Source organism: Embiotoca jacksoni, unplaced genomic scaffold (assembly GCF_022577435.1).
Source record: "Embiotoca jacksoni isolate LCO1_2020_lvr unplaced genomic scaffold, fEmbJac1.0.p SCAF_5, whole genome shotgun sequence".
Taxonomy (NCBI): domain Eukaryota; kingdom Metazoa; phylum Chordata; class Actinopteri; family Embiotocidae; genus Embiotoca; species Embiotoca jacksoni.
The window spans coordinates 6,203,477-6,229,513 of NW_027185403.1; the positions used below are offsets into that span (position 1 = coordinate 6,203,477).

Sequence of the window (26,037 nt, forward strand, 5' to 3'; positions counted from 1 at the left end):
AATTACCGTAAACATCTAAAACACCTTCAGGGCAGAACTGTACTCACGCATTCTTGTTTCATGACAAGATAAAACCAAGTCAACAACAAAGCTCCTTTCAAAGTCTTTATTAAAAACGTAATGGACTGTGAATTTAAGCAAATCCTCAGACTGCGTTCTTTCAACTTTGAATGCGCTCCACTCGATAAGATTCAGCCGGCACTCTGAACAGAAGGCTGCGCCAGCACCTGAAAGACAGCAAGCATGACAAACAACTGATTACATATCAACAATTGAACGTTGCAGCAATAGAAATCCATTAAAGCACAATCTCATGGGTCGTTTGTAACAACTTAAATGCACCTTTTTACATTTTGTATACAAAACATGAAATTATTTTGTAGAGAATTAACTTCCACCGTAGTTTTTTTTTTTATGTCACCAACTCTTTGGTTTTTCAATATGTAGTTATGGGACCGCAGTTCGTCTGCTGGACATACCAACACTGGTGCACTGCGGTCGAGTTGGTCCAACAACTTGAGGACACAATTCAGGTAGGTTTCAAGGGCAGTGGCTTTGGAGGGACGGTCATCCTGTAATGAGAACATAATGTTAATATTTTGCCCTTTTGTCAATTATGTATTCATAAAGGATCTGAAAATGAAATCGTAGCCCTTGGTCCGACAGCAAATTCGCTTCAGTGATTGTTTTCCAGTTTGACGGTTAGGACGATGGTGTTCTTCCAGAGGTCTCCATTGTTTGAATTGGCATGCTTGTGGAAAAGGTTTCGACACTTTTTGACACTGAGCAAATGGTTCTTAATTTAAAAATGGCTTTTATATGTTTACCAGGAGGAAAAAATTATAGATATCGTTATGCATAATGTTAAAATGCACTGTTGCCAATCATGTTACTGAGGTTTGATGATTGGTTTTGGGAAAAAAAAAAAAAAAAAAAAAAAGGATCACTGCTTTGAGGGATCAGTTGGAAAAATGGCTTTTAAAAACTTTCATTGCTGAAAACGGAAGAAACTTCTTGGGATGTTGCTGCACTTTTGACAATTTTAGAATGTAGAAAACGGACTACATGGAAAAAGGCTCATTTCAGTTGACCTCCTTTTAAGTCTCCTGAGGGAAAAGTTGTCTTGAATATCGCCCTTGGAGTGGAGATTGCAATACAGGACAATGAGAAACTCATTTACAGATGAGAAACAAAGAGGTTTGCTTTGCTTACCAGCAGTTGACTATCGGTCGAGTTGCATTTGGTTGTTGTTGCCTTTGGTTTTGTCGTTGCATGCCATCAAATGGCTCTAGGATGATGGATCCATTTCCAAGGAAACTATATTGGAACATTTTGACAGTGACATTTGCCTAACCTTGAAAACAGTAGCGTCCAGGTGGAAGCACATTTGTGTTAAGAACTCATGTCAGTCGGCTATTTCTAGAGCACGAGCAGAGACTCACTCAAGCTTTTCAGAGATCATGTTACTTAACATTTATGTTACGGTCTCTGGTCTTGTTGTGGAAATTGATGAGCAGTGGTCAAGGTTCAACTAAAAGCTTTATTGGAGTAGGAAAAGCCATACTTATAGGGCATTGCAGGTTCCAACAGCACTGAATGTACAAAAACTAACACTCACTTGGTAACTGTACTTTGACATGAGCAAGAGAAATACTAAAAAAAAAAAAAGAAACACGAAAAATAACTTTTTACACATAAAAAACTGGGAAAGTGAGGATACAGGTCAAAGCTAAGCTTCATAAGCCACAGATTTAGACATGGCTAGTTTGTCTTGTCAAATTTCTTCCAAAACAAGTCACGTTTTCACGGAGCCTAAAGTTTGCTTTAAGGTGGTTTCCAAGTCCAGTTCAGTATCTGCTGCGAGCCATTCCCCTATCGGCTCGATTGCCACCACGGCCACCGCGTGGCCCTCCACGGCTTGAGCTGCTGTATGAGTCACGAGGAGGGTAGCCTCTCTCGGCCGGGGGAGCCGGGCCCCTGTCCTGCCTGCCCATTCGCTCACCACGGCTAGGTGGATATGTGTCACTCCGACTGCTGGGGTAACTGTCACGACTGCCATAGCCATCCCGGGAACTGCTGCCATAGTCATCGTAACGACTGCCTCCACTGCTCCCACCATAGGATGGTGGGGGGCCCCGTGAAGGTGGGGCGCTGCGAGAGTTACCTGCAGGGTCAATGGTTCAGGTAATTGGCAAGGTTCAATTTATACATTTTCTTGCACTGTCATGTGCTCAGTTTTTGCCAATAGAATTAATTCTGTGAACAATAAATTTAATGGATGGCATGATTAAATTTTCCACCATTTTATCATTCTTTAGTTGATATGCGCAGAATTAAATCCAAGCACAGGGAATAATTAGGCAGTGTTACCCATTTCAGCATGCCATTGATTTGAGTAGCCATTTTTCCTCTTAGAGCTCCAAGTGTAGGACGAGGTTTTCAGAGTTGTCTTGATGGTTTTTGAAGGTTACTCCTTGAGGGAGTGCTTTGCTAGGCAAACTGGTCAACGGATGTTTCCAAGGATTATTTGGGGTTCCTTTCTGAGGCACGTAAAATATTCTGCGATATTGCCACACATTGATTTTCTTGATGAATGCGGCAATTATAGGGAGTGGGAATAGATGGCTGTAGTGTTTGGACATAATTTTGTTTTTCAGTTTAGATGCCAATAGTTCTGTATTTCTAATAGCATGGAAATATGGAGCTTGGATTGCAGGCCAGGAAGAGAGAGAGAGGGGAAAAAAAACTGCAATGTTGTTTCTTCTGAAGAGGTGAAAAACTGTTTCTTGTGACTGGAAGAGGCGTTGGCCAATGCTATGAATTGATTGTTATTTGTGCAGCTCTCCTTTGCGCCACAGTGATTATCCATTGTCAGTACACTCATGGAGTTGTATCTTACCGTAACCATCGTACGACTCTCTGTAGGAGCCACCACTGGGACGGTCCATATAGTTTCTTGGTTCCCGACCTCCTCCATAACCATCGCGGTCACTGCATGATGGGAGCAACTGTTATTTGATGACCAGGTGAGATCTGTTCTCAGTTCTTAACCTTCTGTATCAAACCACACTCATACCTGTACGCTCTTGACATTGAGCCATAGTCATCTCGGGAAGTGGAATTAGAATACTCTCTGTACGAGTAATCTCTGGGAGGAGGTCCATAGTCTCTCGAGTCCCTGGAATTATAATCCCGACTGGAGTAGCTGTGAAAACATAGAACAATTAACTGCAAAGCTGTTCACATTTGATAATGGGTTAAATAGTTTTACTTGTTGATAGTTAAAATTCTGATCAAAATTGTAACATTAAATTTCAGTTGATAATTAAATGTGTTGCCCAAGATTGATACAGATATAGTTCAGTTTTCTATTACACTAAAGTAACTGAATAATTATGTCAAGTTTTGTTGTGTTATATTATAAACCAAGAAAAGAATACCAGCATCAGATTTAAGAAGTGTAGAGATGTAAATCTGGATTCATTAACTTATTTCTATTAGTTTTAAATTCTGTACAGAATCCTGGGTTTGTCCAAATAATTTACCACTACGGTGAAATTTGACCAAATATACCATGTCCTACCTGTCTTTTGAGCTGTAATGTTCATCTCTTGGTGAAGGATAATCATCCCTCCTGGACATCATGGAGTCTCTGCGAGGTGGGGGTGGACCATATGGATCCCTGTCCCTTGACATGGGGGCTGGAACGTGATGATAAACTGGCTGATTAATCACCAAACAACCATAAGACACGAGTAGCCTATCGAGGTACAGGCAGGGGAATCAGATCAATTTAATCTGAAGGCTGTTAAAGTTTACAGAGAAGTCAGTGCAGGAAACCAACAGATATCCTCACAGTAATGTTTTTTTAAATTCTCCTGCTCTTGTCTTATCACATCTCTAACTATATTTTAATTGACTTCTGTACAAACACACTTACGTCTGCTCATGGGACCAGACAGGGCAGACCTCTTAGGTGGGGGGCCTCCATTTCGAACTGGGGGCCCTCGCTTCATCGGAGGGGGTCCTCTGGATGACATCCCTTTAAAGAAGGGTTCTCCATTCCCTGTATTATCGTAGTAGTCTTTTCACAGACAAGAAACGGAGATATTAGCACATTGAACTCAAAAGATATTATTTTAAACACATTGTATAATTTTACAAATTCAACTGACCAAAGCAAGTTGTTAACTTACCTCTGGATGGGGGGCCTCTCATGCCCCCAGGGCCTCCTCTGGAACCACGGGGCCCTCTGGGTGGACCACGGCTGCGGGAGTGCATGGGTGGAGGTCCTCGTCGGCCAGCACTTTCAAACTGGGGCTTTGTAGCTTGTTCCACTTTGATAGGCTTGCCGTCAAGAGACTGTAGTTGAAGAGTTACAATTAAAATCACTATTTCAAGACAGACTTCTTCAAATTATGGCTTATGAAAGATTGTATTTACTTTTCCATTCATCTCGCGCGCTGCATCCTTGGCGTCGGCAGGACTTTCAAACGTAACGAATGCGAAGCCTCTTGATTTGTTTGTTTCGCGATCCTTCATCAAAAGAACTGGAATAAGGAAATACAAGGTGAGAAGCGGGCTTGGGTCTGTGAGTTAAATCCATATATTTGTACAAAGGGTACAAAAACAGTTTAAGTTATACAACAGCGGACTGGTTACTACCCCCCGACTGTAACCAAGAGCCATAAAATAATTTTGTTCTGTTTTAATGTGTTCTGTTCACAGTTCAAAGGTTTTCACGTCTCCTGCTGCAAGACTTTTACAGTTAACGAGGTTATTATGCAGTACGTGTAGTGACGAAAAGGACTTAGGGTAAGTTGAAGTGAAAATGAACACTGGTTCAAAGAAAAACAATTGGTCGGGTCGCTGTGCAACAAAGTTCGTAGATGAAACAGAAAAATGGCAACAGATTGTAAAAAAAAGTGGTACATTAGCGCTTAGGTTTATTATTAAAATCGTTTTTTGTTTTTGTTTTCGTTTTCGAGTAAATGCACAGATTGATTCAAAACCAACCCTGTATGTAATTCGCGGTTTCCAAAAAGCTGCGATGCCTTAACAACTAACACGTTGGGGATACATATTTGACGTGAACAAAAGGCGCGAATAAACAAACAAAAACAAAAACAAAAAAAATGGACGGTTTCAAAGACACATATGAAACATTACGAACTGGTAATACGGGCTGAACTGGCTCCCTTCTCACCTTCGACGATCCTGCCATATTTGCTGAAGTACTGCTCCAGGGCCTTCTCGGTGGTCTCTGTGTTAAGCCCACCGATGAAGAGCTTCCCCGGTCGGTCTGCCTCTGCCATGCCGCAATATCCACTAATTGCAAAAAAAAAAAAAGAGAAGGGACTTTTAGAGTAAGGGGAGATTTGAGCATTAAGCACAAGTACTTCATTGCATTTCTGTTGTGATTACCTTGCTGCTGGCCAAAGTCTTGGGCTGTTGAATGCGCAAAATGGCGATAAACGTGCCAACGGTTACTTGTCTTGCGGTAGCTAGCAAGTATCCCAGAATGCAACAAAAGGACTATCTTTCACAAGTTTCAACACCTTTCTATGGACAGATATCGAACAATATTACGATCTAAATTATATGAAGCATGCAAACGCGCAGCCAGCCCAGACCAAACTGCACTAAACCGCGGGTATGTGGAGTTACAATGACGATTAACAACAGTTCGTCTCGTCCCTCGCCCCTCGCTCCTTCTTCGTCTCTTCCGTTTTCGGCAGACCAGAAGACTTCGGGCTGAACGCTGCCGCCTACAGTCCAAAACGGGAATTACAATAGATTATTCCATTCTCTCCAGCCGACGCAGCGTGAGCAAATTCAAAGCAATACGTTATTAGGGCCCGAGCACCGAGCGATTATTATGATTCTCCGTAAACAACTGCATTTTTGGAGGCTTTATCCTCTATCCTTTATCCATTTCCTATGGCGAAAATGTTTTTTATTTTAGTGAAGTCGTGAGTGGGCGTGGCCAAATGGCTCGCCAGCGCCCCCTAAACAGATGCACCCCCCGCGGCGCCATTTACCTACATGCACGAAATTTGGTGGAAATGCGTATCAAACCTAAACGTACAAAAAGTTCCATTGCACCATTACGTCAACTCATCAGAAAGTCCGCCATTTTGAATTTAGTCGCCATTTTTGGCGATTGGCACATGTTGTACTTTAACAAACTCCTACTTCAGATTTTGTCGACTTTGAAATTGAAGTCTGTGCCCGCTTAATATGTTTGGAATGAAAAGTTATCATAAGACTTCGTTTTGGTCGATCGGTGTGCCCGTGGTGTGGCGGCCAAAAAGTGATCCAAAAGTCATACTATAGCGTGTCGTCCAAAATATGATATAAAAGTCATGTCCAAAAAGTGACCCAAAAATGACTTTTAGGTCACTTTTTGCTGTAGTATGACTTTTATGTATGACATAGTATGATCTTTTTTAAAAGTCATAATGATTGGCCATTTATGATTTAAAAAAAAAAAAAAAAAGGCATATCAGAAGAGAGAGAACCTTCTGAGTGAGAGGCAGCAGTGCTAAACACTGCGCCACCAAGAATTTAGAAAGCATTGTGACAAATCTTTGGCTCACTGCAACCTATAACTCCACTGTCCATAAATATTCATTCAAATGCGACCAAAATTGCCGCAGACATTCTTTGGATAGTAGATATACGTGTTTTCAAGGGGGTCTGCAGTGATATTAAATATCTTCCTGTAATGTGTAGTGTATGCAAAACTTTCAGAAAAAAGTCATACTCCAAAAAGTCATCCAAAATATCCAAAGTATGTTGTCCAAAATATTCAAAGAAAAGCCATACTAATGTCGTCCAAAACGTGACCCAAAATTATTTTTTGTATATAGTATAGAGTATAGAGTATAGACTCTATACTCTATACTCTATACTATAGAGTATAGAGTATAGAGTATATAATATAGAGTATAGAGTATATAGTATAGAGTATAGAGTATAGAATATATAGTATATAGTATAGCCAGAGCGATGCAGCTAAGTTTGATGTTTCGCCGTGACACAGGAAGTTGATGTTTAAGGTCAAACGATGCTCCAAACCTCATGAAACATGCGTCAGGCACCAACTTTCATGAGTTTTTGAAGATGTTAAAGCTGCCAAAAAAAGCATTTAAAAAAAAAAAAGATGAATAAGGAACAAGATTGAGAAAAAAAATAAAACTGCAAGCTGGAATATGCCGACCCTCGCGTGCTGCACGTCGGGGAGCCGGCGGCCCCGACCCGTTGGATCCCAGACGGGAAGCTTCGAGGGCCCCCATATCACTGCTTGCAGTTTTAATTATACTTTTTTTTTTTTTTTGCAACTCAGAAAACTTATATTTCACTTATTTTTTTACAATGTGAATATTTAAATGTACTTTGGACATATATGAAAAACTTGTAAACAGATAAAAATGTTAATAATGAAGACTACAGATTAATGTATTGTATGTAATGTTATATTTTGTGTTTCATGGAGTGAATAACAAGATCAACTATTTTCCTCAATCAATTTGTTGTTGAACTCAAACGGTATGTCACCTTTTTAAACATGTAAAGAACAGAAAAGATGCAAGGACTTTCAAAAGAAAACAGAAAAGGTCCCAAATATAGTCATTTCCACCAATCATCCATTTCAGAGTATTACAAAATATGATATATGTGTTTGTTTTTTTCACAGTGGGTCTACCTTTTATAACAGTTGAGATCACAATAATATTAATAGTTTGATGACCTGAAGGGCATCGTTCTGCACTTCTGCAAACGTCTGTAACATTAACTATTTGCTGCACACCTGTTCTTGTTTTTCTAGTCAAGCCGGTTATCATTTGCATTATCTCGAAATTTAATCAAATAATCTAAATTTAATTTCTCTATATTTTTTTATCCTCTCCTTTCTCTTGTATCTTATATTTTGTAACACCACCAGGTATTTCCACAAGCAAATTTTTCTTAAAGAATGTTTTCTAACTTGTGTATGCAAGTAAAACAAGGTTTTGTCCTCATAAAGGGAACAACGACGTCGATGGCGCTATCGATAAGCAACGTCAGTCTTACCTCCACCGTGTCAATAGAATTTGACTACCGATTATTCTCCTTTCAAATTAAAACCATGCACAGTTTGAACACGTAACACAAGTTGATAATCTTCCTCATAACATACATTTATACAAAATGATCCTGCAAAAATATATCACCAGTACATCTACACCGGTTTAAAAACTCACAAATTCTGCGTACTAAACAGATTACTGATCGCACGCATTTTATTTCGAAGTTATTTTTTTTTTTTATTTCCGGCGATAACATCATGACTTCCGCATAGCTTGACAGTAGGTGGACGTCACAGACGCGCTGGTTTCTCCAGACTGTCCAGCTCGGTCGTTTACTCTCCTCGCGGTTAGCGAACCTCGCACAGCCAGCAGACATTACCTTCCGCCAGAAGAAGGAGCGTCGTCCTCTGCGATAGTAAAAGAAAAGCTTCGAGGAAACCGCGTCCGCGTTAAAATGAAGAAGCGGATACACTTCGGGTTTGTGCTGGTTTACTCGCTCGTCTCGTATCTCTGTTCGTGCTCGGCGTTTTATCTTCCGGGTTTAGCCCCGGTGAGTTTTTGTGAAGACGGAAAAGGTGTCGAAGATTGCCAGGTAAGGATCGCGAACAAGATTCACAAATCGTGTCTGGTATAATGGATTTTGTTGTTGTTGTTGTTGTTGTTGTTGCGGAAATTGGAATTGGGATATTTGTGTCGCTCCTTTATCCCCCGTAGGCTCGCTAGCTAGCAGGGCTTGTCCGAGGCCCCGGCTATTACCTGGAACCGAGGCACTGCCATCATATTCTGATATATTGCAAATGGCTTTGTTGGCACTCGCTGCAATTGCCAAGGGAATATGTGTATTTCTTGTGTGGTTTTGAAAGTAATTTTTTTCATATTTTATATATATATATATATACACACACACAGAATTTACTCTTTAGTCACAATTGAGTTATTTACTCCTTATGTACACATCATGAATGGGCTCGAAACATGGGCAACTTGATTGGCTTGTGAGGAATTTTTTTGCTATACATATATAAACTATAGACTGAATAAAAACTCTGTTTTTTTTTTTCTTCTTCTTTGCAGACAGTGATCCAGCTGTTTGTCAATCGCTTGGACTCGGTGGAATCAGTTCTGCCTTATGAATATGACGTGTGAGTATATTTAGTCTATTCCTGATGCCATTTGTGTAATGTCTGGATATATGTGTTGTTGTTGTTTTTTTTTTTTTTCATGCTCTATCGTCTTTTCATTACGTATGACAATCTGAAAATGTCTTAAAAGGTTTGACTTTTGCAAAGACGCCAAGGAAACGAGGCCATCTGAGAACCTTGGACAGGTGCTGTTTGGTGAACGAATCGAGTCCTCACCATACAAGGTCTGTAAACAAAAACAACAAAAAAAATCTTTGTGGTGGTTATTTAATCTTCCCAATGAGCTCTGTTTGTTAATTGTGGTCTCGTGATACAGCATGACTCTCATCTACTTTTTACAGTTCAACTTTAAACAAGATGTTAAATGCAAGACAGTGTGCACAAAGACCTATACGAAAGGCAAACAGGAGGACATAACCAAACTGGATTTTCTCAAGATGGGAATGCAGCTGAACTACCAGCACCACTGGTTCGTAGAAGATCACCTCCACTGGACTCTAGTTCCTTACAGATGAGTTCTTAGTAGTTTGAAGGTAACCAGTTTTGTTTTTTTAGGATCATTGACAACATGCCGGTAACATGGTGCTACGACGTGGAAGATGGTCAGAAGTACTGCAACCCGGGCTTCCCCATTGGATGCCTCGTCACAACGGACGGCAGAGCAAAGGATGCCTGTGTTATTAATGTGAGTTGGGATATCCGTCTTTGAGTCTGTACTCCCCTTCACATGCTACGTTTCACCTACAGGAATTGGTCCTCGGCATGTGAAATGGTCGTCGATTTCATTTATCAAGTTACTCATAGAGATGCATCATATATCAGTGGCCAGTAAGCAAATACATTACATTGTTGTTATTCTTACGATTGAAGCTGAAATTTTTTAGCAGGAATGTCTTTGGGTGCTAACAGTGAATCGCTATGAACTAGCTGCGTGCGTACTGTTGCCAGGCACCAGTGCATCCCCTACACAATACACAATCCACTCGTGGATATTGTGCGTGAAAGGCTGTTTATACGTAACAATGGAGCCTAATGAGGTAATAATCTTAATCTTTGCTGAATTTGTGTCGACTTTGAGGCCGAGACCGACCAGCAGCACCTGTCGAACAGTGAATCCCTTCAGGATCAGTGAAGCCACAGGGCTGTTAACCACTTTATTAGGTCAGGAGTTTTATGCGGCCATAAAGTAATCAAACAGTGTTTTGTAGTTATGGTTTTTTGTAGCCGGTAATTGCATGTCAGTTTGGAGATGAGGTCTTGTCAGGAATTAGTCTATATATTAAAAACAACAACATGGTTCTAACAAAGTTACATTAAATTGCTGTAATTTTTCTCTCTAAACATTGGTCAATTTAAGAATAGGAATTTCTATTTTTTTTTTTTTTCACATTTTGGCATTTGTAAGATTAGATATCATCGGCCCCGAAATGACATAATGGTGCAACTCTAGTTGACCGGCATCTTTGAATTTGTCGGTGCTGTCTGAGAAAGATATCGTTATATAATAACTCCACCTTATTCTGTGTGTGTAAGTTTAATAATAATGTCAATTTTTGTGGGAATATTTAACCAGTATATAGGATTTCTATCCGACTGAAACAAAGTCATTATTGTCACCAAAGATACGAGATGATCAAATTTTAGGGGACCAGGCCCAAAAGATACAAAATAGAATTTAAATATGTATGATAAAGGTGAAGTTGGAAGTCATATTAAATAATCATTTTACAACCTTTTTTTTAAATTTTATTTTAGTCTGAGTTCAACAAGAAAAACACCTTTTACGTCTTCAACCACGTGGACATCAGGATCACTTACCACAGCGGAACAACAGAAGGATGGAAAGGAGCTCGGCTGGTTGCTGCAACTCTGGAGCCAAAGAGGTAAATGTTGTTTGGTAGTAGATGGATATATATGATGCCACCATATTTTGATCTGATCTACCTCAACGTTTGAATGACAACAGACCGTCCGAAACCGATATCGGGTTCAATAATAATCTGACGCGGAGGAGTTTGGCGTTTTGTGCTCAACAGTATCAAACAAACAGATGAGAAAAACCCAAACTGTGAAGGAGGAAGCCCGATGGAGGTCCCTGGACTGTTTGACAGTGATGTGTCGGTAGTTTACACCTACTCTGTCACATTTGAGGTAGGCTTCCAAACAATTACCACCTGAAGAACTATATAACTGTTCGAACGAGAAAAATACCGTCATGCGCGTGACATTCTCTTTCGCAGGAAAACAATGCTATCAAGTGGGCCTCTCGGTGGGACTACATCCTGGTCTCAATGCCTCACACCAACATCCAGTGGTTTAGGTCTGAATATATTTGTTTACATTGTGCACCAGAGAAATACTCTCCCTGAAACTCTCTGGCTGTTGGTGCTTGTTAGTTGATGTTGGAATGTGTCTCGTCTTATTTCAGCATCATGAACTCCTTGGTCATTGTCCTCTTTCTTTCTGGGATGGTTGCCATGATCATGCTGAGAACCCTACACAAGGACATTGCCCGATACAACCAGGTGGACCAGGTAACAGCATTGATCAGCTTTCTCTCTCAGCTGGAGCGGATCCAGATGTGTAAATGAAGCACTGGCACACATGTGAAGGGCCGTTGTTAGAATGAGCCAAAAACAGATTATATTTCAACAGGTACAAATTCAGTCTAATTAGAATTTGTCCCATGTGTGCGCAGCTGGGCACAACATTTCCACCATGCAAATGAATATTCAAAGTATCAGCATGACTGTGAAAACCTCATATTTTCAAGCCAAAAGCTTCATGTTCATTTTGAAGAGCTGCCTGGTTTTTAGCCCATATATTATTGAGTTCATGTTATTGGGGCCTAAAAGGTCACTTTAATCTGTGGGTAAAAAAAAACCAAAAAAAACATCGTCCCCCAGTGGACAATAAAATTATTCAATTTTAGCTGAAACATTTGGATGTTGAGGTTTTCACCCGGCAGTAAGAGAGATTCTGCTGGTCACCTTCATCACACTTACCTGCCTAGTGCTTTAATTGTGCAGTATGAAATACCCCCCCAGCACGTTGAGTGGACACTACCCAAAAGTATGAACATTTTGTTTCACAGGGAGACTTGATAAAGATTCCGTTGGCCAAGGAAAAATCCTCTCTACTTTATGTAAGCTTATACGAAGCTGTTTTGAACAAAACTTTTTTTGGTAACTAAATCAGGTGTTTGGGTGTGTAGAATATGGTGTGGATATTTGTTTTAACGAGAAGCTAAATTCCAAGGTTTGATAAAGGAACTTGTACTTAAGATTTGACTTGGGTGTTTTTATTCCACACCACATTTTACAGCTTTTGGAAAAAGAAGTCTTGACTATTCACCTTATTTGGCTGTTGAGAGCACGTGTGACATTGTGAGATAGCATTCACTGATTGGTGGTTGGCAAACCTTTAACTTCCGTCATCAAGGTAAGCGCCACACTTCATTGTTGCGCTGTGCCTTCTCCCTTCCCAGGAGGACGCTCAGGAGGAGTCGGGGTGGAAGCAGGTGCACGGCGATGTTTTCCGCCCCCCCAGGAAAGGGATGTTGCTCTCTGTGTTCCTCGGACAGGGCACGCAGATCTTCATCATGACCTTCATTACGCTGTGTAAGGATTATTTCTCAGTGGACTGTGATATATAGCGATCATTCTAAGCTGATGGGAGAAAAAAAAAAAAAAAAAAAAAAGATTCTTAGTTTCTGGTGATTAGAAGCAAATGAAAACATAATTATGATTAGATTTCGTTTCCGTCCATAGCTCCCACTAAATCCTGCACACTGGTCCTTTAAACAAATGCTGTTAACCGAAAATGCTAATATTCGGTTGATATCAGCCAGTTGAATATTTTGAATGTTAAAACATAGTATGTGGTAAAACTGAAATGACATACCAGAGGGTATCTCCCACTTTCAAGATTATGCAGGTTCAGCTTGTTATCCCCCAAAATACAACATGGACATCATTATAGCCAGCGGGGCCGGAGGACACTTCATGTCAAAATATGACAACTCAAACTCAAACGGTTTTCAAAATATAATGAAATGAAATACGATCAAATTCAATGTAATACTAATATTTCCAGGAGTAAAGAACGAGGTTGAGGTTTTAATCTACAGGAGCCTTTGAAATACAGCGAGCTACATTATCCACCAAGAAGATTTAGAAAGAAGACACAGTCGAGCTGACCGTAGCTTGTTGTGTGCAGCTGAGGTTTTTGGACAGCAAGATAGGAGTAGCGTCAGCAGCTGTTTGTGCATTGGTATTTCAGCACTTCATTTCCATGGAGCTGATGTATCGGAATGAGAGCACTGATGCCAGTTTCTCTTCTGTAGTCCTGGCCTGTCTCGGTTTCCTGTCACCGGCCAACAGAGGGGCTCTCATGACGTGCTCCGTGGTACTCTGGGTTCTGCTGGGCACACCCGCCGGCTACGTGTCTGCCCGTCTTTACAAAAGTAAGAGTCCAGTGATGACGTTGTATTTACAAACTTACGGCACACGGTCAGTGTGACTGTTCCTATCACGATCGCATTCTTCTCTGTTTCCGTTCTCAGCTTTTGGAGGTGAAAAGTGGAAGACAAATGTCCTGCTGACAGCTCTCTTGTGCCCGGGGTATGTTTACTCGCCACATTTGCTGAGCTGCTGTTCATTTGTCTCATATTTGTACTGGATTTCTGTCCTTCAGTGCTGCATTGACCCGGCAAATGCCCCCTCTTTAGCGCTGCATGCTGCTGTTTTGACTCTCGCGTATATTATCATTCTCTCTCGTTGTCTTTCGTCTCGTCTCTAGTATCGTATTCGCAGACTTCTTCTTGATGAACCTGATCCTTTGGGTGGAGGGGTCCTCAGCAGCAATCCCCTTCGGTACCCTGGTGGCCATCTTGGCCCTGTGGTTTGGAATCTCTGTGCCCCTCACCTTCATTGGTGCCTACTTTGGATTCAAGAAACCTGTGAGTTAGGCTTCCAAGTTTATTAATTTGCCTCACTTAAGAATTGTAGATTGGAGGTGTGTTTGTAACCCTTTAATCTGTGTTTTTTCTGCCCCTGTGCAGGCAATCGAGCAACCAGTGCGAACAAACCAAATCCCCCGTCAAATTCCAGAGCAGTCCTTCTTTACTAAACCCATCCCTGGTATTGTCATGGGTGGAATCTTGCCCTTTGGTTGCATCTTTATTCAGCTTTTCTTCATTCTCAACAGCATTTGGTAAGAACACAGGAATGCTGTCTCTCCTGACTGGTCTATAAATCCTGTTATGAAATCCTCTGCAGTCTTTTCAGCAGGGAGGAATTTCATCTTTTGTCCACGTGTAGCTTCTTTTAATATGAAGTGTGTGTATTCCAGGTCTCATCAGATGTACTACATGTTTGGGTTCCTGTTCCTGGTTTTCATTATTCTGCTCATCACCTGCTCTGAGGCCACAATTCTGCTGTGCTACTTCCACCTGTGTGCCGAGGTACCTGAATGTTTAGTCCTGAATTTAGTCTCATTTATCACACTTAAAGCAACACGAGTGAATTGGGTAAAAAAAAAAATAAATAATAGATATTACCATGAAATTTTCCCAGTTGATTACTTATATTGGAAATATATATATTTTTTTTGTATTACATGTTTTCTGGATTTTTATATTTTAAGATGCAAATGAGGTATTATCTAATTAAATATTAACTAATTTGCATACATTTCCAGAACAGAAATCTGAACTGGATAAAGCCAGGTTTATTTATTATTGTATCATTTTGTTGACACTCCATAAATTAGAAAATATTGTCAACAGACATAAAAAAAAAAAGAATACATTTTTACCATATTTTTAGGAACATAAACATAAATAATATGTGAGAAAAGCCGTCTGTAAAAACCTTCAGCATATGGATAGGAATAAAACTGGACGGTTTGGTGTATGCAAGTACTATGAAAAAAAACTGACTACTTGGAGAACAGCATTTAAAGAGGTGTTGTAAAATTAGAGGCCGTTTTCTTTTCGGGACTTTTTTTCTCACTCAGCCTGAAATCTCCATTTCAGCAACACTTTCATACGCCAAACTTTCCATTGTTTTCCCGATCTATATTCCTGGAGGTTTTTCGAAAAAGGGGTTTGTTCATATGTCATTCCTTATTTTATGTTTTATAAATCCAAACTTTTTGTAAAATAGGAGATATCTGTTGACACATATAGGCAAAGTGTAGTCAAATATACACCAACAAAACCTTTTTATTTTTCTTACCTTAAGCCCTATCGCAAAATTGACCAGTTTATGAAAAAAAAAAAAAAAACGATGTTTTTGCTTGCAGTGGCTCGCCTTAAGTTCCCATCTGGTCCCGACTTTGGACCCTAACATAATATCTTTTGTTCCGTGTGTGAAGGACTACCACTGGTGGTGGCGTTCCTTCCTGACCAGCGGCTTCACGGCAGTCTATCTGTTCATCTACGCTGTGCACTACTTCTTCTCCAAGCTTCAAATAATCGGAGCGGCCAGCACCATACTCTACTTTGGCTACACGATGATCATGGTCCTCATCTTCTTCCTCTTCACAGGTGAGGCCTTCAGTTTGTAACATTTGAGCTCTTTTAGCAGCCATAGTGATTTTCTACTTGTTCAGACAAATGTCAAATACGTCATGTTGTGCCGTTATCGATTTAATAAGAGATCATCTATACACGTATTATCCTTTATCTGAAATATAGCTGCACTGCGTTGTTAATTTTGTATGACCGTTGAAGGAGCTCCAGTGTCTTATCGTACATCAGAGGCAGAAGGGGATGGGTAGCTTGTAAATGTCGCTTGCTTTGTTTGTTCAGTGTTTCTGAAATGACATATTACATCATTTAAACGGTGAAAGGAGGATTCAGGATCCTGTTCCCAGGAAATATAGACCAGGAAGCTATTTGCACTATTGCGCAACACTTGCCTGCTTGTCATTTAGTAAAGGCCAAGTCTTAGCCTTTTCATTTATACACTGGCAGAACTGAAGCTTTGTGTCAAATGAAGTTAAAGAGCATTTATTTGGAAAGGTCCCATCTGAACTTTCATTTTGGAGTCTGTTTGAAGTTTGATGAAAATTAGAGAGACTTTAGGAAATGAAAGTCGAGTCCCTGTTGGTCGGATCCAGTTTTGCAGACTTATTTGGGTCATTCTTACTGCCCGCGGTTTACTGTTTGACAAGCGGGAGTCTACTTTTATCAGGGAGTTCCTCTTTTTTGTTCTTTTGTTCTGTAGATCAAAATGTACAGCAAACCACATTCCCTCGTTGCCAATGGATAATAATAATAATAAGGCTCCGTATTCCTGACCATCTTTGTTAATACAGTTATTTTGTGTGTCTAAGATTGTGCAGATCTACAGTATGCACCACACACACACACACACACACACACACACACACACACACACACCCACGTTACATAAAGCTAGGATGAATAGAGCATTGTTGTCTCTTTAGTCTCCATGTTAAACGAGACAAAGACTGACGCATGCTGATATGGTAACAGCTTTCTGTGGCCATGTCAAGCTTTCTTACACACCAACTTAAATGAGACAAGGGGTGTGTGTGGAATGAGGATAATATTAAGTACTAGATAACAGGCGGATACACGCCTAGTCTAGATGTCGCCCAGAAATACACGGCTCACCATGATGTCAGAGGATGACATACTATCTGGTGTTATACTGTCATTAGGCCAGATAAAAGTTCGACTGTAGCCCTGTTTGTCACTGCAGCACTGTTTGACAATATCTTAAGACAGAGCTGTAAGTAGTACGGGGGGGATGACGTGTCAAAAGATTATCACCCAGAAGTAATCCAGGGATTCAAGGAAAAGATTATCAGTTGCCCTCCTTGCTTCCAATTTTGATTTAAATAATCCTAATCTCTGTCATTTCCCTTTTTTCGGTTTTTATTTTGTTGTCTGTCTTTTTCACCTCCTCCCAACTTTGATCACCGTTTAATTCGGGATTGGGCTGCGTGGCCCCCATTGAGCAGTCAGATAGGACTTTTATACCCAGATGAAATGTCAAAAGTTTTTTTTTTTTTTTTTCAAGCTTTTAGTGGAGGAAATATGGCTGTGCAGTGACACCCAACTGGCTGTAAAACATTGCATTTAGTTTGCTCCCCAGAACTTTGTGGTCTGAAATCTCTATTGTGCTTCATTTATTAATGTCCAGTCTCCTGGTTTGAACCACGCATGAGTTGCAAAGGCAGCCAATACGCCGTAGCTTTTATAAGGTTTTTGAAGTGGTTCGATGCTCCCTGAGGGCTGGCATCTGTGTAAAAAGCTTTTGTGATAGCATTTGTTAAGCCATTTGTCTAACCTGTCTTCTGTTCTCAGGTACAATTGGCTTCTTCGCGTGCTTCTGGTTTGTAAATAAGATCTACAGTGTGGTCAAAGTGGACTAGAGGACTGGGGGAAGGACTAACTCCTTGCTGTCGCAGCGCTGAAATCCTCAGTGCTGACTGTGATAAAGTGGTCCGAGTGGACCTGAACTGAAACCATCACTTGTCATAGAAAAGAACCCTGAAGAGCAGAGCCCGTCCTCTTTTGTGCTTTAAACTTCTGTTGCTATTTTCTTCATTAAAATATATATAATTTGGTGTTCACTGTTGACCAGTAATATTTTGAATGGTGCCTCGAAAATCAGTGTGGGTTCCAATGATCTAATTGTCATAGTGAGCAGTTTGTTTGCTGAAATGTTTTTGTTAATTTTCTAAAGGAGGTCAAATGTTCTGTAGTTTGCTTTTCTACTCCCTTATGGCTAAATGTTTTGTTTTTCATTACCTGTATTGTAATGATGAAAAAAAAAAATGTGTGTACATATTCTGTATAGAGAGAGAGAGAGAGAGAGAGAGAGAGAGAGAGAGAGACGCGCAAATGCTACTTAAAGATTGTCACCATTATGAAACCTTTAGGAGTTTTCTTTTTGTTTTTAAGGTAAAACTGGGGCTATAATTCCTTAAATATCAGCCTGTATTGTAGTTCAGAAATTATATAAAACACTGACCTTGCATACATGTCCATTCTCTTGAATTGAATTGCTATATTTAAGTTTGCATAGAATCAAAAGGATAAGAAGCACATCTGTATTATACACCAATCAGCCAACATTAAAACCACTCACGGGTGAAGTGAATAATATTGATTACATGGTTACAGTTGCCGGGTTTTTTTTTTTTTTCACAGCAGGCATTATAACTTACAAAATAACACGGGTGTGTTAACGATGGCCGAGCTTCATCAAGCGCCCCAGTGTGTCATGACGGTGAGCTGACAGTGCAGAAGAGCAGGACCGCCGCTGAGTGGAAGGCAGCCATCATTAGTACACCCGTGCTTTCCCTACAATGACAGGTCTCAATGTCTGTTGTGAAAAGGTCTACGGCTCCTGTCAAAGGGTGTGAATGGTCATGGGTGCTCCGGGTTCCCCCGATGCACGTATCCCCGTGATCCCACAGAAGAGCTGCGGGGTGCCCGCAGACTGCTCACGGCGACCCCGGTCCACTGCTTTAGAAGCCCCTGTATTGGGCACCACGAGCATCAGAACTGGACAGTGAAGCGATGGAAGACGGCGGCCTGACCGGATGAATCACATTTGTGTCACAGTGTGTCGTTTGCCCGGGGGACAAAGATGGCTGCAGGATGTACTATTGGAAGAAGGAAACCCGGCAGAAGGCGGCGTGATGCTCGGCGCCGTGTTCTGCTGCACGGGAACCCTCGGGTTCTGCTATTCATGCGGACCTTATGACGAGTGCAACCTGCCTTAACATTACTGACCACGTACACCGCTTCACGGAAACAGTATTCACTGATTGCGTTGGCCTCTTTTAGCAGGATAAAGCTCCCTGCCACACTGCAAAAATTTGTTCAGGAATGGTTTGAGGAACGTGACAAAAGAGTTCAAAATGTGGACTCCGCCTCCAAATTCTCCAGATTGCAAACTGATCGGGAACCTTCGGGATGTGCTGTGAAAACAAGTCGGACTTAAAAGATCTGTTGCGAACGTTTTTGTGTCCGATACTGCAGGACACCTTCAGAGGAGGCACGGGGGCACCTTTCAATATGAGACAGGTGGTCGTAGTGGCCGATCGCGTATATGCTACAGCTGCAGTGTGCTGCACATTAAGGATGATCTCTTCATAGCATGCCGGATTTCTTTGGCCACCAGAGAGATTCCCACCTAGTCCATCAAAACGCAGTCACCGTTGAGATGATCCCTTTTAGATTTTAACAAGTGCTTTGCTCGACTGTTTCCTACATAAAACACTGCTGCCTTTTGCTTCAAGCAGTGTGGAGTCATTACCCAGGGTGATAACATTTTTATGAATAAATGCGATTAATTCAAAATGAAGGCCATGTTTTTGTCCTTGAGCCTCTTGAATAGATAACGTGTTGATTTACCATGTTCCTCACTATCTGTATCTGGACATGAGGCCATGGCATTCAGTGTTCAGCTCATACTATTAGTTTTCCTAACACCAAGCAAAATGAGAACACTTAGTGGTGATGCTGTTTTAAGAATAGAGATACGGAATCCTCTGACACTCCCATGAAATGCCGACAAATGCAGTGTAGTGCGCTATTCTTGGTCCCATTTTAAACTCTTTGCTCACTTATGATCATATATTTAATTTAAATTGTAAGAGGATGACACCCAGTTATTGTATATATCTAGAGACGGATATATATATATATTCACCAATTTACATGAATTTCTTTTGTACTGACTTTTTAAAATATGAAATGTTTTTTATGAAACTACACATTTCAAAAAAAATCTCCAAATGTGAAACTAGCTTTTCTAAATTGATTTGTGCAAGGTTTTTAAAAGTGCTCTGCCATGCTTTTTTTAAAGGTGAAAAAAAAAATAAAATAACGAACAGTCTAACATCTAATTTAGATCTCATTAGTTTTGTTAATTTCCTTACTCAAATGTCAAATGCAAAAAAATATGATTCCACGTACTCCGTGTTAAGTATTTTCTTTTTAAGATCCAGCTCATATCTGAAACCAGGCTTTGGTTGATAGGGACAAGATGGGAACATCCTCTTCAGCATTTTTTTTTTGGTATGAAAAACCCTGTTTTAAATATAATGTCACACTTTTACACTTATTACATATAATTTACTTTTATTAAACAACAGACAGTGTTTGATGTTGGATACTGATACCAGAAAATACAAAAGCACAATAGAAATCACAAAAATATGTAGTTTTAAAGGACTTATTTGCTGACATACTGTAATACACACTGTTCTTCACAGAGCCTCTGATACTCAAATTATGCAAATTTGATTGTCAACTATAATACTGTAGTTTGGATTTCTCCAGGGATCTGTTAATACACCAAGGACCAAGTCCATTGCAGGTCCGATAGGTTATAGATTGGTTCCAAGAAAACTATTACAGTCCCTATTATAATAAAAATAATAATAATAATAATTACAATAATAATAATAATAAAACACCAGAAGCACCCTGGCTAATTCTGCCAACCATTTTTTTTCTTTTTTCACAAAAGGTGTAAAAACTTGACAAAACGGCGATTAGACACTTTTCAAATTATGCACATAATGTTTTGATGAACCCATCGAACTCTTTTAACTCACTGAACTGCCTTTCTCTGAGATGAGTCACAGCAAGCACACAACACCTACGTGAGGAAGCATCCTCTCCGTGGCTTTTCCATCAAAAATACTGTATCTAGAGGTATCTTTACAAATCTGCATGTGTTCAGTGGAACATAAGAAATCTGTTACACAAGATCTTGCAGCATGCGGCTTACCTTAAAACACTGGCGCAAAGAGACCACTGGGGTTATATTTTTTTTTTTTTATCACACCCTGCTCTCTGCACTGTGTTTTTTTCCACATATATGCTGTACTACCTCAAAGAAAGGCTGACATTACAAAGGCAGCAAATACTGAGTCCAAATAGTGGCACATTGAAGTAGGCGGCAAAAATGTCCACATCAGTTGAGCTTTAGTTAAATGAAACAAAGGACTAAGACAAACAGTATATCTGGCCATCCCGTTAGGGGAAGGGAGTCACCAACACTTGTGTGTTTTGTAACTGACAGGCACAATGAATCACTTTTTCTACTTATTTGTTCAAAAGGCGCTTTGAGACTAAGGAGAGTTACTGCGACAGGGACGTAAACACACATATTTTCACTTACTCAACGTGATTCAAGAGCAGAGATGAGCACTACAGATTCTTCTACAAGCAATACCCTGAGTTCTTAAACTGCAAACAAAGCTTGATTGCACACAAGCACAGTAAATCCTGCGGCCTTTGGCAGGACTGAAGTGATTTAACACACAAATAGTTTAAAGGAGAGTGTGAAATTGTGCGAAACTCTTCAGACTGATGCCTTTATCGGACACATCCGTGGCCCCTAATCAGAGCAAAGTGGTCAGAACACCATAGTAATCTCTACCTAGACAGAAGTCCAGGTTTAGATTGAATAATTTGAATTTACATTGATTTAAAAATCTGTCTTAAAGCTAGTACGAAATAGCATATATTTAAAACTGCACAGTCTGATGTACGAGGCCAATTGTGGTAACTCCTACCACTGTATTTACATATAAAAACAACGTGTCTGTTCCCTCCCACAACATACATTCATTATGCAACAATGACTGGTCCAAGTATTTTTCTATGAGCTATAACTGACCACACATTAATCATTTAAACAAGCTTATGACAAAATAGTGAAAGTTCATTATGTTGGTGATCAAGTAGGTAGTAACACTGTTCCTAATGACAGAATTAGGCCTAATAATCCTGCTGTCAAACTGGTTAGTTTATATATGAACACACCACATGACAAAACTCTTCAAGTAAGAGACAATATGATCTATCCAACGAGAGCTCGAGGCAGTTTATGTGCTTCGTTTGCTGTGGACTGTGAGCTCCCTCTCAGAGCTGGCACTGGTGGAGGTGGTCTCTTTTCGACTGTCCCTTGACTTCCTCTCAAAAGTGGGAGAGGAAGATGTTGTGCACTCTTCCCAAGTCCGCAGGGGGTAGACCCGAGCAGCCAGGCTGGGCAGGTGAGGGTGGGGACCGGAGCGTCCCTCGGTCGTGGTGAAGCAGCTCTCCACAGCAGAGCTCTGGTTGGGACGGCCCTGCTTGCAGAACAGCCCACAGAGCAAAGCCAGGAACTCTTTCCTCACACTGCGGTGCATGTAGCCATAAATGTAAGGGTGTAGGCAGCACTGTAAAAAGAAAAGTACAAGGGCAAGGGAGGATAACCATTGAGGTACAGCTGCTCTGGTGCTCATAGATATAGTATTCAGAATGCTGTAAGGACCCATGCTGAAGATATATGAAGCCATGATCACAAAAACTACTCGAGCTGCCTTGCAGTGGTAGTGGAAACGTCTGTGTCTGACTCGAACAGGGTATCGTCTGGCTGAGTAGGGGCCCTCGGGTGAGCTGGCCTGCTGGGGCTGGGACTGCCGCTGTGGACTGCTAGCCCCCTGGAAGTCCTGCGGGCAGGGCTGGGAGTAGGATTGGGTCTGTATAGGATGCACAAGAGCGTTCTGCCTCCGGGCTGCTCTGAACACCATCCAGTAACATCCAAGCATGATGAGCACAGGCAGCCAGAAAGAAAAGGTGGACACCACAGCGGAGTAGGAAAGACTGGAGGACCACACCACCGAGCAGACATTGTAATGGCGGTCAAAGTCAATGGCCCCCCAGCCGTAGAGAGGAGGTGTGCTCTGCAGGAAACTGAGCACCCAGGTGCAGATGATCAGGTTGGTGCCCAAGTGAGGGGTCATGCGGGTGGGATAAGACAGAGGGTGGATAATGGCCAGGTAGCGATCCACAGAAACAACTATAATGGTGTTGACCCCGGCAAACGCAAAAAGGTGCATGAGCACCACCAGAGCCTGGCACAGCCGAGCATCCAGGGGCCACACACCTGGCACGGTGGCTGCGATGGCGAAGGGCATTACTAATACGGTCTGGAGTAGGTCCGCCAAGAGAAGGTTGAGGACGAAGCGGTTGGCCACGTGAAGGAGCTGAGGCTTCCTCTGGAACACCAGCAGGACGACCACATTCCCAAACAGGGACACGCACACAATCAGAGAGATGAGCACGATCTTCACCACGCTGTTAGCAGTGGAGGACCAGACTCCAGGGTCCTGGCTGGAGCCGGTGAGACCCAGCTCCCGGGGAACATCAGTGAAATTTATGCCAATACTGGGCTCCTGAGTACTGGACATTGTTCATCTGACATCTGACATACAGCAGAGTGTTGACATAAAGTCAGGTCATTCCCATGTATTTTCTTTTCTCAGGGTGTGGGAACAACAAGCTGTTGTGGCTGCTGCTCCTTGTTCAGTGGATTTCAGGTGCAAAATTCAACATGCATCTCACATTGTTCTCATCTGACACGACATAGCATCCATAACACGGGGGGGAAAATAGTCCAGGAGACTCATCCACGAGTAGCTGGAGATTGTCAACACGGACTCGCTGCTCATCGTGATCAGTCATTAATCCCTGAACGTTTCACCCAGCGAACAGGCCTTTCTCCTTCTTCGCAGCCCACATCTGCAGAATGGAAAATGGAATTTGGCGACACTAAATGCCACCTTTCAAGCCGACGGCATCGACTGCGAATGTCCAGACAGTGGCGAATATCGCAGATTGCTAATCTGTAATTGATGGATAATACCTTGAAATGATCAGTGATGCGATGCTTGAGGATGCTCACTCCCCCAGCGCTCGGTTTTCATCGTTTTGCTCCCATTTCAGCCTCAGCACCAGTCAATGGCAGCGAGCTTTCACGGCTCAGCTAACATACGCTGCGTGTCTTCACCCAGCGGGGGTCTCTCATCCAGACGAGCATATCTTCCCGTTGCTGCTTTTTTTTTTTTTTTTTTCGGATTTCATGGCAGATCAGACAGTTATTATTTTGATAAGCTTGGATTCCTCCTCAACAGTCTTAGGCTACTTACGGTCGGGTCCTGTCTCCGAGGTGTCAGAAAAAACAAGGACACCTGCACTGAAATCTCTTCTCCCCCCCCCCCCCCCCCGCTGGAGCTTGTCACCGACCCCCTCCCATCCTCTTTTCCTCTTTTGTTGTGAATGTGCAAGTGCAGTTCAGCAGGTTGTATTCATACATAGTGGAATCGCAAACCTGTTTCTATATTTTTCATTGTATCAAATCTGTAATTTTCTCTTACTGGTTATTAGAAATTGAAATAAAGCAAAAACCACCAGGATGAGCTGAACATGTAAAAAAGGCTATACATATGTATCATTGTAAAACCAGTTAACCAGCAATGTCCTCAATTTAGTCTTTTTTCCCCCCACAGACAAAAAAAAAAACAAAAAAAAAGAGCCTGGTTTTCCATTTAACCATTGTCCTCAGGATCTCAGTCAGTCTGGCAGATCTCCTTGGTAACAAGTGATTCAATCAGATGACTGCTGTGATCTTCACATAATGGGATGCCTATCAGGCCAGAGAACAAAATAGGACTAAAATCAGCCTCCATTGCAGGCATCTCTCCAGAGCACCATGCACGAGGTCTGGAATTATAATGTTAAGAGGGTATCAGTGTTTTAACACTCCAGTTGGTACATATGGCATATGTGGTGAAATATGTTTTGTAGCCCAACACCTTATGGCACTAACAAAGCAAAATACCAAAACTATAATCCAAACTAGATTGCCTTAGAGTCCTGATACACACTGTAATTCACATTTACTCTTACCTTTCTAATTTCTTTTGGTAATATCACAAAGCCGAGACATGGAGTAAGCACTACTTGTAGCTTTTGATCAAATCAAACTATCTTCATGAGTATTGCCAACAACATATGACAATCCAATCTTATCGCTCAGGAGGTGCATTTAGTTCCCCCTCGGTCATCTTCGTCAGCAGATACAGTAGATAGCTAATTTCATGCATATTTCTTGTTTCTTTCTGGACCACCTCAGGTAAGCTCTCCCACCCATCTTCCGCACGATGTATACAGACAGAAGTTAAAACACAGAAGTGTTGGCATCAGACCGCACCCTCGAGCATTTCCCTAAACTCGACAGGGAGACACTAGTCCGACTTCTGGAAAGAAAACCATCCTGCTGCTGAAAAAAGATCAAATGCATCTGCACCACACAAGCACTTCGGCAAATTTTACTGTCCGATATACTTGAAAATTAAAAATAATATATATATAATTCTGCATGAACCTAATTTAAACTCCACATTTATTGTTACACCTGACTGCAGTTCTGTCTGATCTATATCAAACTTGCAAATTCAAAGAGTGAGATATACACAGTCTCTAGCCATACTGTGGATAAAAAAATGACATTTTGTGGATCAAGCAATTAGTTTTATCTTTGAAATCCTCACTTTAAAGATGAAAAAAATAAGCAAACTACTGTACAATATGTCTTACAACTCTCTGTCCTTGTTATCCAATCTCTATGACAGGATAAAGCTGAAAAGTCTAACTTGATTCACTCTAAATGCAACAAACGCTTTCGTATTGAAGTGAAACGTATTTACACTGAACTTCTGATGGTTCTTTCAACACAAAAAGCTTTCACATTCCGTGTTAATGATTATGTGGATAGCCCAGTTTTGATCAAACCACAACGTTTGAGGTGAATGGTCTTCTATGAATCTTTGTACGATATGCACATTTGTGTGAACCACCATTTTTTTATTGCTGGAAACACAGGAATGGCGTCTACATTTCAGCCTTTGTAGAAAAAAAGAGACCTCATTAAGATGCGCAGAAAACAAAAGCAGTACTACATTGTGCAATCCAATTAGTGTGTGGCTTACATGGCCTA

The 26,037-nt window shown here is 41.2% G+C and overlaps 3 protein-coding genes across 5 annotated transcripts; 1 reads left to right on the forward strand and 2 right to left on the reverse strand.

The window, feature by feature from the left end:
* Positions 1-78: 78 nt before the first annotated feature.
* Positions 79-5,716, reverse strand: rbmx (RNA binding motif protein X-linked). 2 transcript variants are annotated; one of them, XR_011179299.1, is made up of 10 exons: positions 5,425-5,716; positions 5,207-5,328; positions 4,444-4,550; positions 4,197-4,362; positions 3,941-4,084; positions 3,584-3,701; positions 3,077-3,205; positions 2,900-2,991; positions 480-572; positions 79-227 (listed from the first exon to the last, which is right to left on the reverse strand). XR_011179299.1 is itself a non-coding variant. In XM_069170384.1 (9 exons), the coding sequence occupies exons 2-9, from the start codon at positions 5,313-5,315 to the stop codon at positions 1,848-1,850; spliced, it is 1,182 nt and encodes a 393-aa protein (XP_069026485.1). In that variant the 5' UTR covers positions 5,316-5,328; positions 5,425-5,716; the 3' UTR covers positions 907-1,847. The 2 variants fall into 2 exon arrangements, 1 of the variants encoding a protein (XP_069026485.1); XM_069170384.1 differs by lacking the exons at positions 79-227; positions 480-572 and adding an exon at positions 907-2,164.
* A 2,644-nt stretch (positions 5,717-8,360) lies between these two features.
* Positions 8,361-18,366, forward strand: tm9sf5 (transmembrane 9 superfamily protein member 5). 2 transcript variants are annotated; one of them, XM_069170381.1, is made up of 18 exons: positions 8,361-8,664; positions 9,147-9,214; positions 9,345-9,438; positions 9,556-9,683; positions 9,770-9,899; positions 10,970-11,097; positions 11,251-11,365; positions 11,455-11,534; positions 11,643-11,748; positions 12,309-12,359; positions 12,702-12,834; positions 13,560-13,679; positions 13,779-13,836; positions 14,015-14,174; positions 14,277-14,428; positions 14,567-14,678; positions 15,593-15,764; positions 17,556-18,366. In XM_069170381.1, the coding sequence occupies exons 1-18, from the start codon at positions 8,527-8,529 to the stop codon at positions 17,621-17,623; spliced, it is 2,013 nt and encodes a 670-aa protein (XP_069026482.1). In that variant the 5' UTR covers positions 8,361-8,526; the 3' UTR covers positions 17,624-18,366. The 2 variants fall into 2 exon arrangements, with proteins under 2 accessions (XP_069026482.1, XP_069026483.1); XM_069170382.1 differs by lacking the exon at positions 12,309-12,359.
* A 1,962-nt stretch (positions 18,367-20,328) lies between these two features.
* gpr101 (G protein-coupled receptor 101) lies at positions 20,329-24,244 on the reverse strand. Its single transcript, XM_069171438.1, has one exon. It carries the CDS (start codon positions 23,447-23,449, stop codon positions 22,103-22,105), a length of 1,347 nt encoding a protein of 448 aa, XP_069027539.1. The 5' UTR covers positions 23,450-24,244; the 3' UTR covers positions 20,329-22,102.
* Between the last annotated feature and the right edge of the window lie 1,793 nt (positions 24,245-26,037).

Coding starts and splice junctions, on each gene's coding strand:
- rbmx (XM_069170384.1), bottom strand. CDS start 5,315: ATGGCAGAGGCAGACCGACCGGGGAAGCTCTTCATCGGTGGGCTTAAC. Junction 2,992..3,076: donor TCAATGTCAAGAGCGTACAG/GTATGAGTGTGG, acceptor CCCATCATGCAG/TGACCGCGATGGTTATGGAG. Junction 2,165..2,899: donor AGAGTCGTACGATGGTTACG/GTAAGATACAAC, acceptor TTGACCCTGCAG/GTAACTCTCGCAGCGCCCCA.
- tm9sf5 (XM_069170381.1), top strand. CDS start 8,527: ATGAAGAAGCGGATACACTTCGGGTTTGTGCTGGTTTACTCGCTCGTC. Junction 12,360..12,701: donor AAAAATCCTCTCTACTTTAT/GTAAGCTTATAC, acceptor CTCCCTTCCCAG/GAGGACGCTCAGGAGGAGTC. Junction 12,835..13,559: donor CATGACCTTCATTACGCTGT/GTAAGGATTATT, acceptor TCTCTTCTGTAG/TCCTGGCCTGTCTCGGTTTC.
- gpr101 (XM_069171438.1), bottom strand. CDS start 23,449: ATGTCCAGTACTCAGGAGCCCAGTATTGGCATAAATTTCACTGATGTT.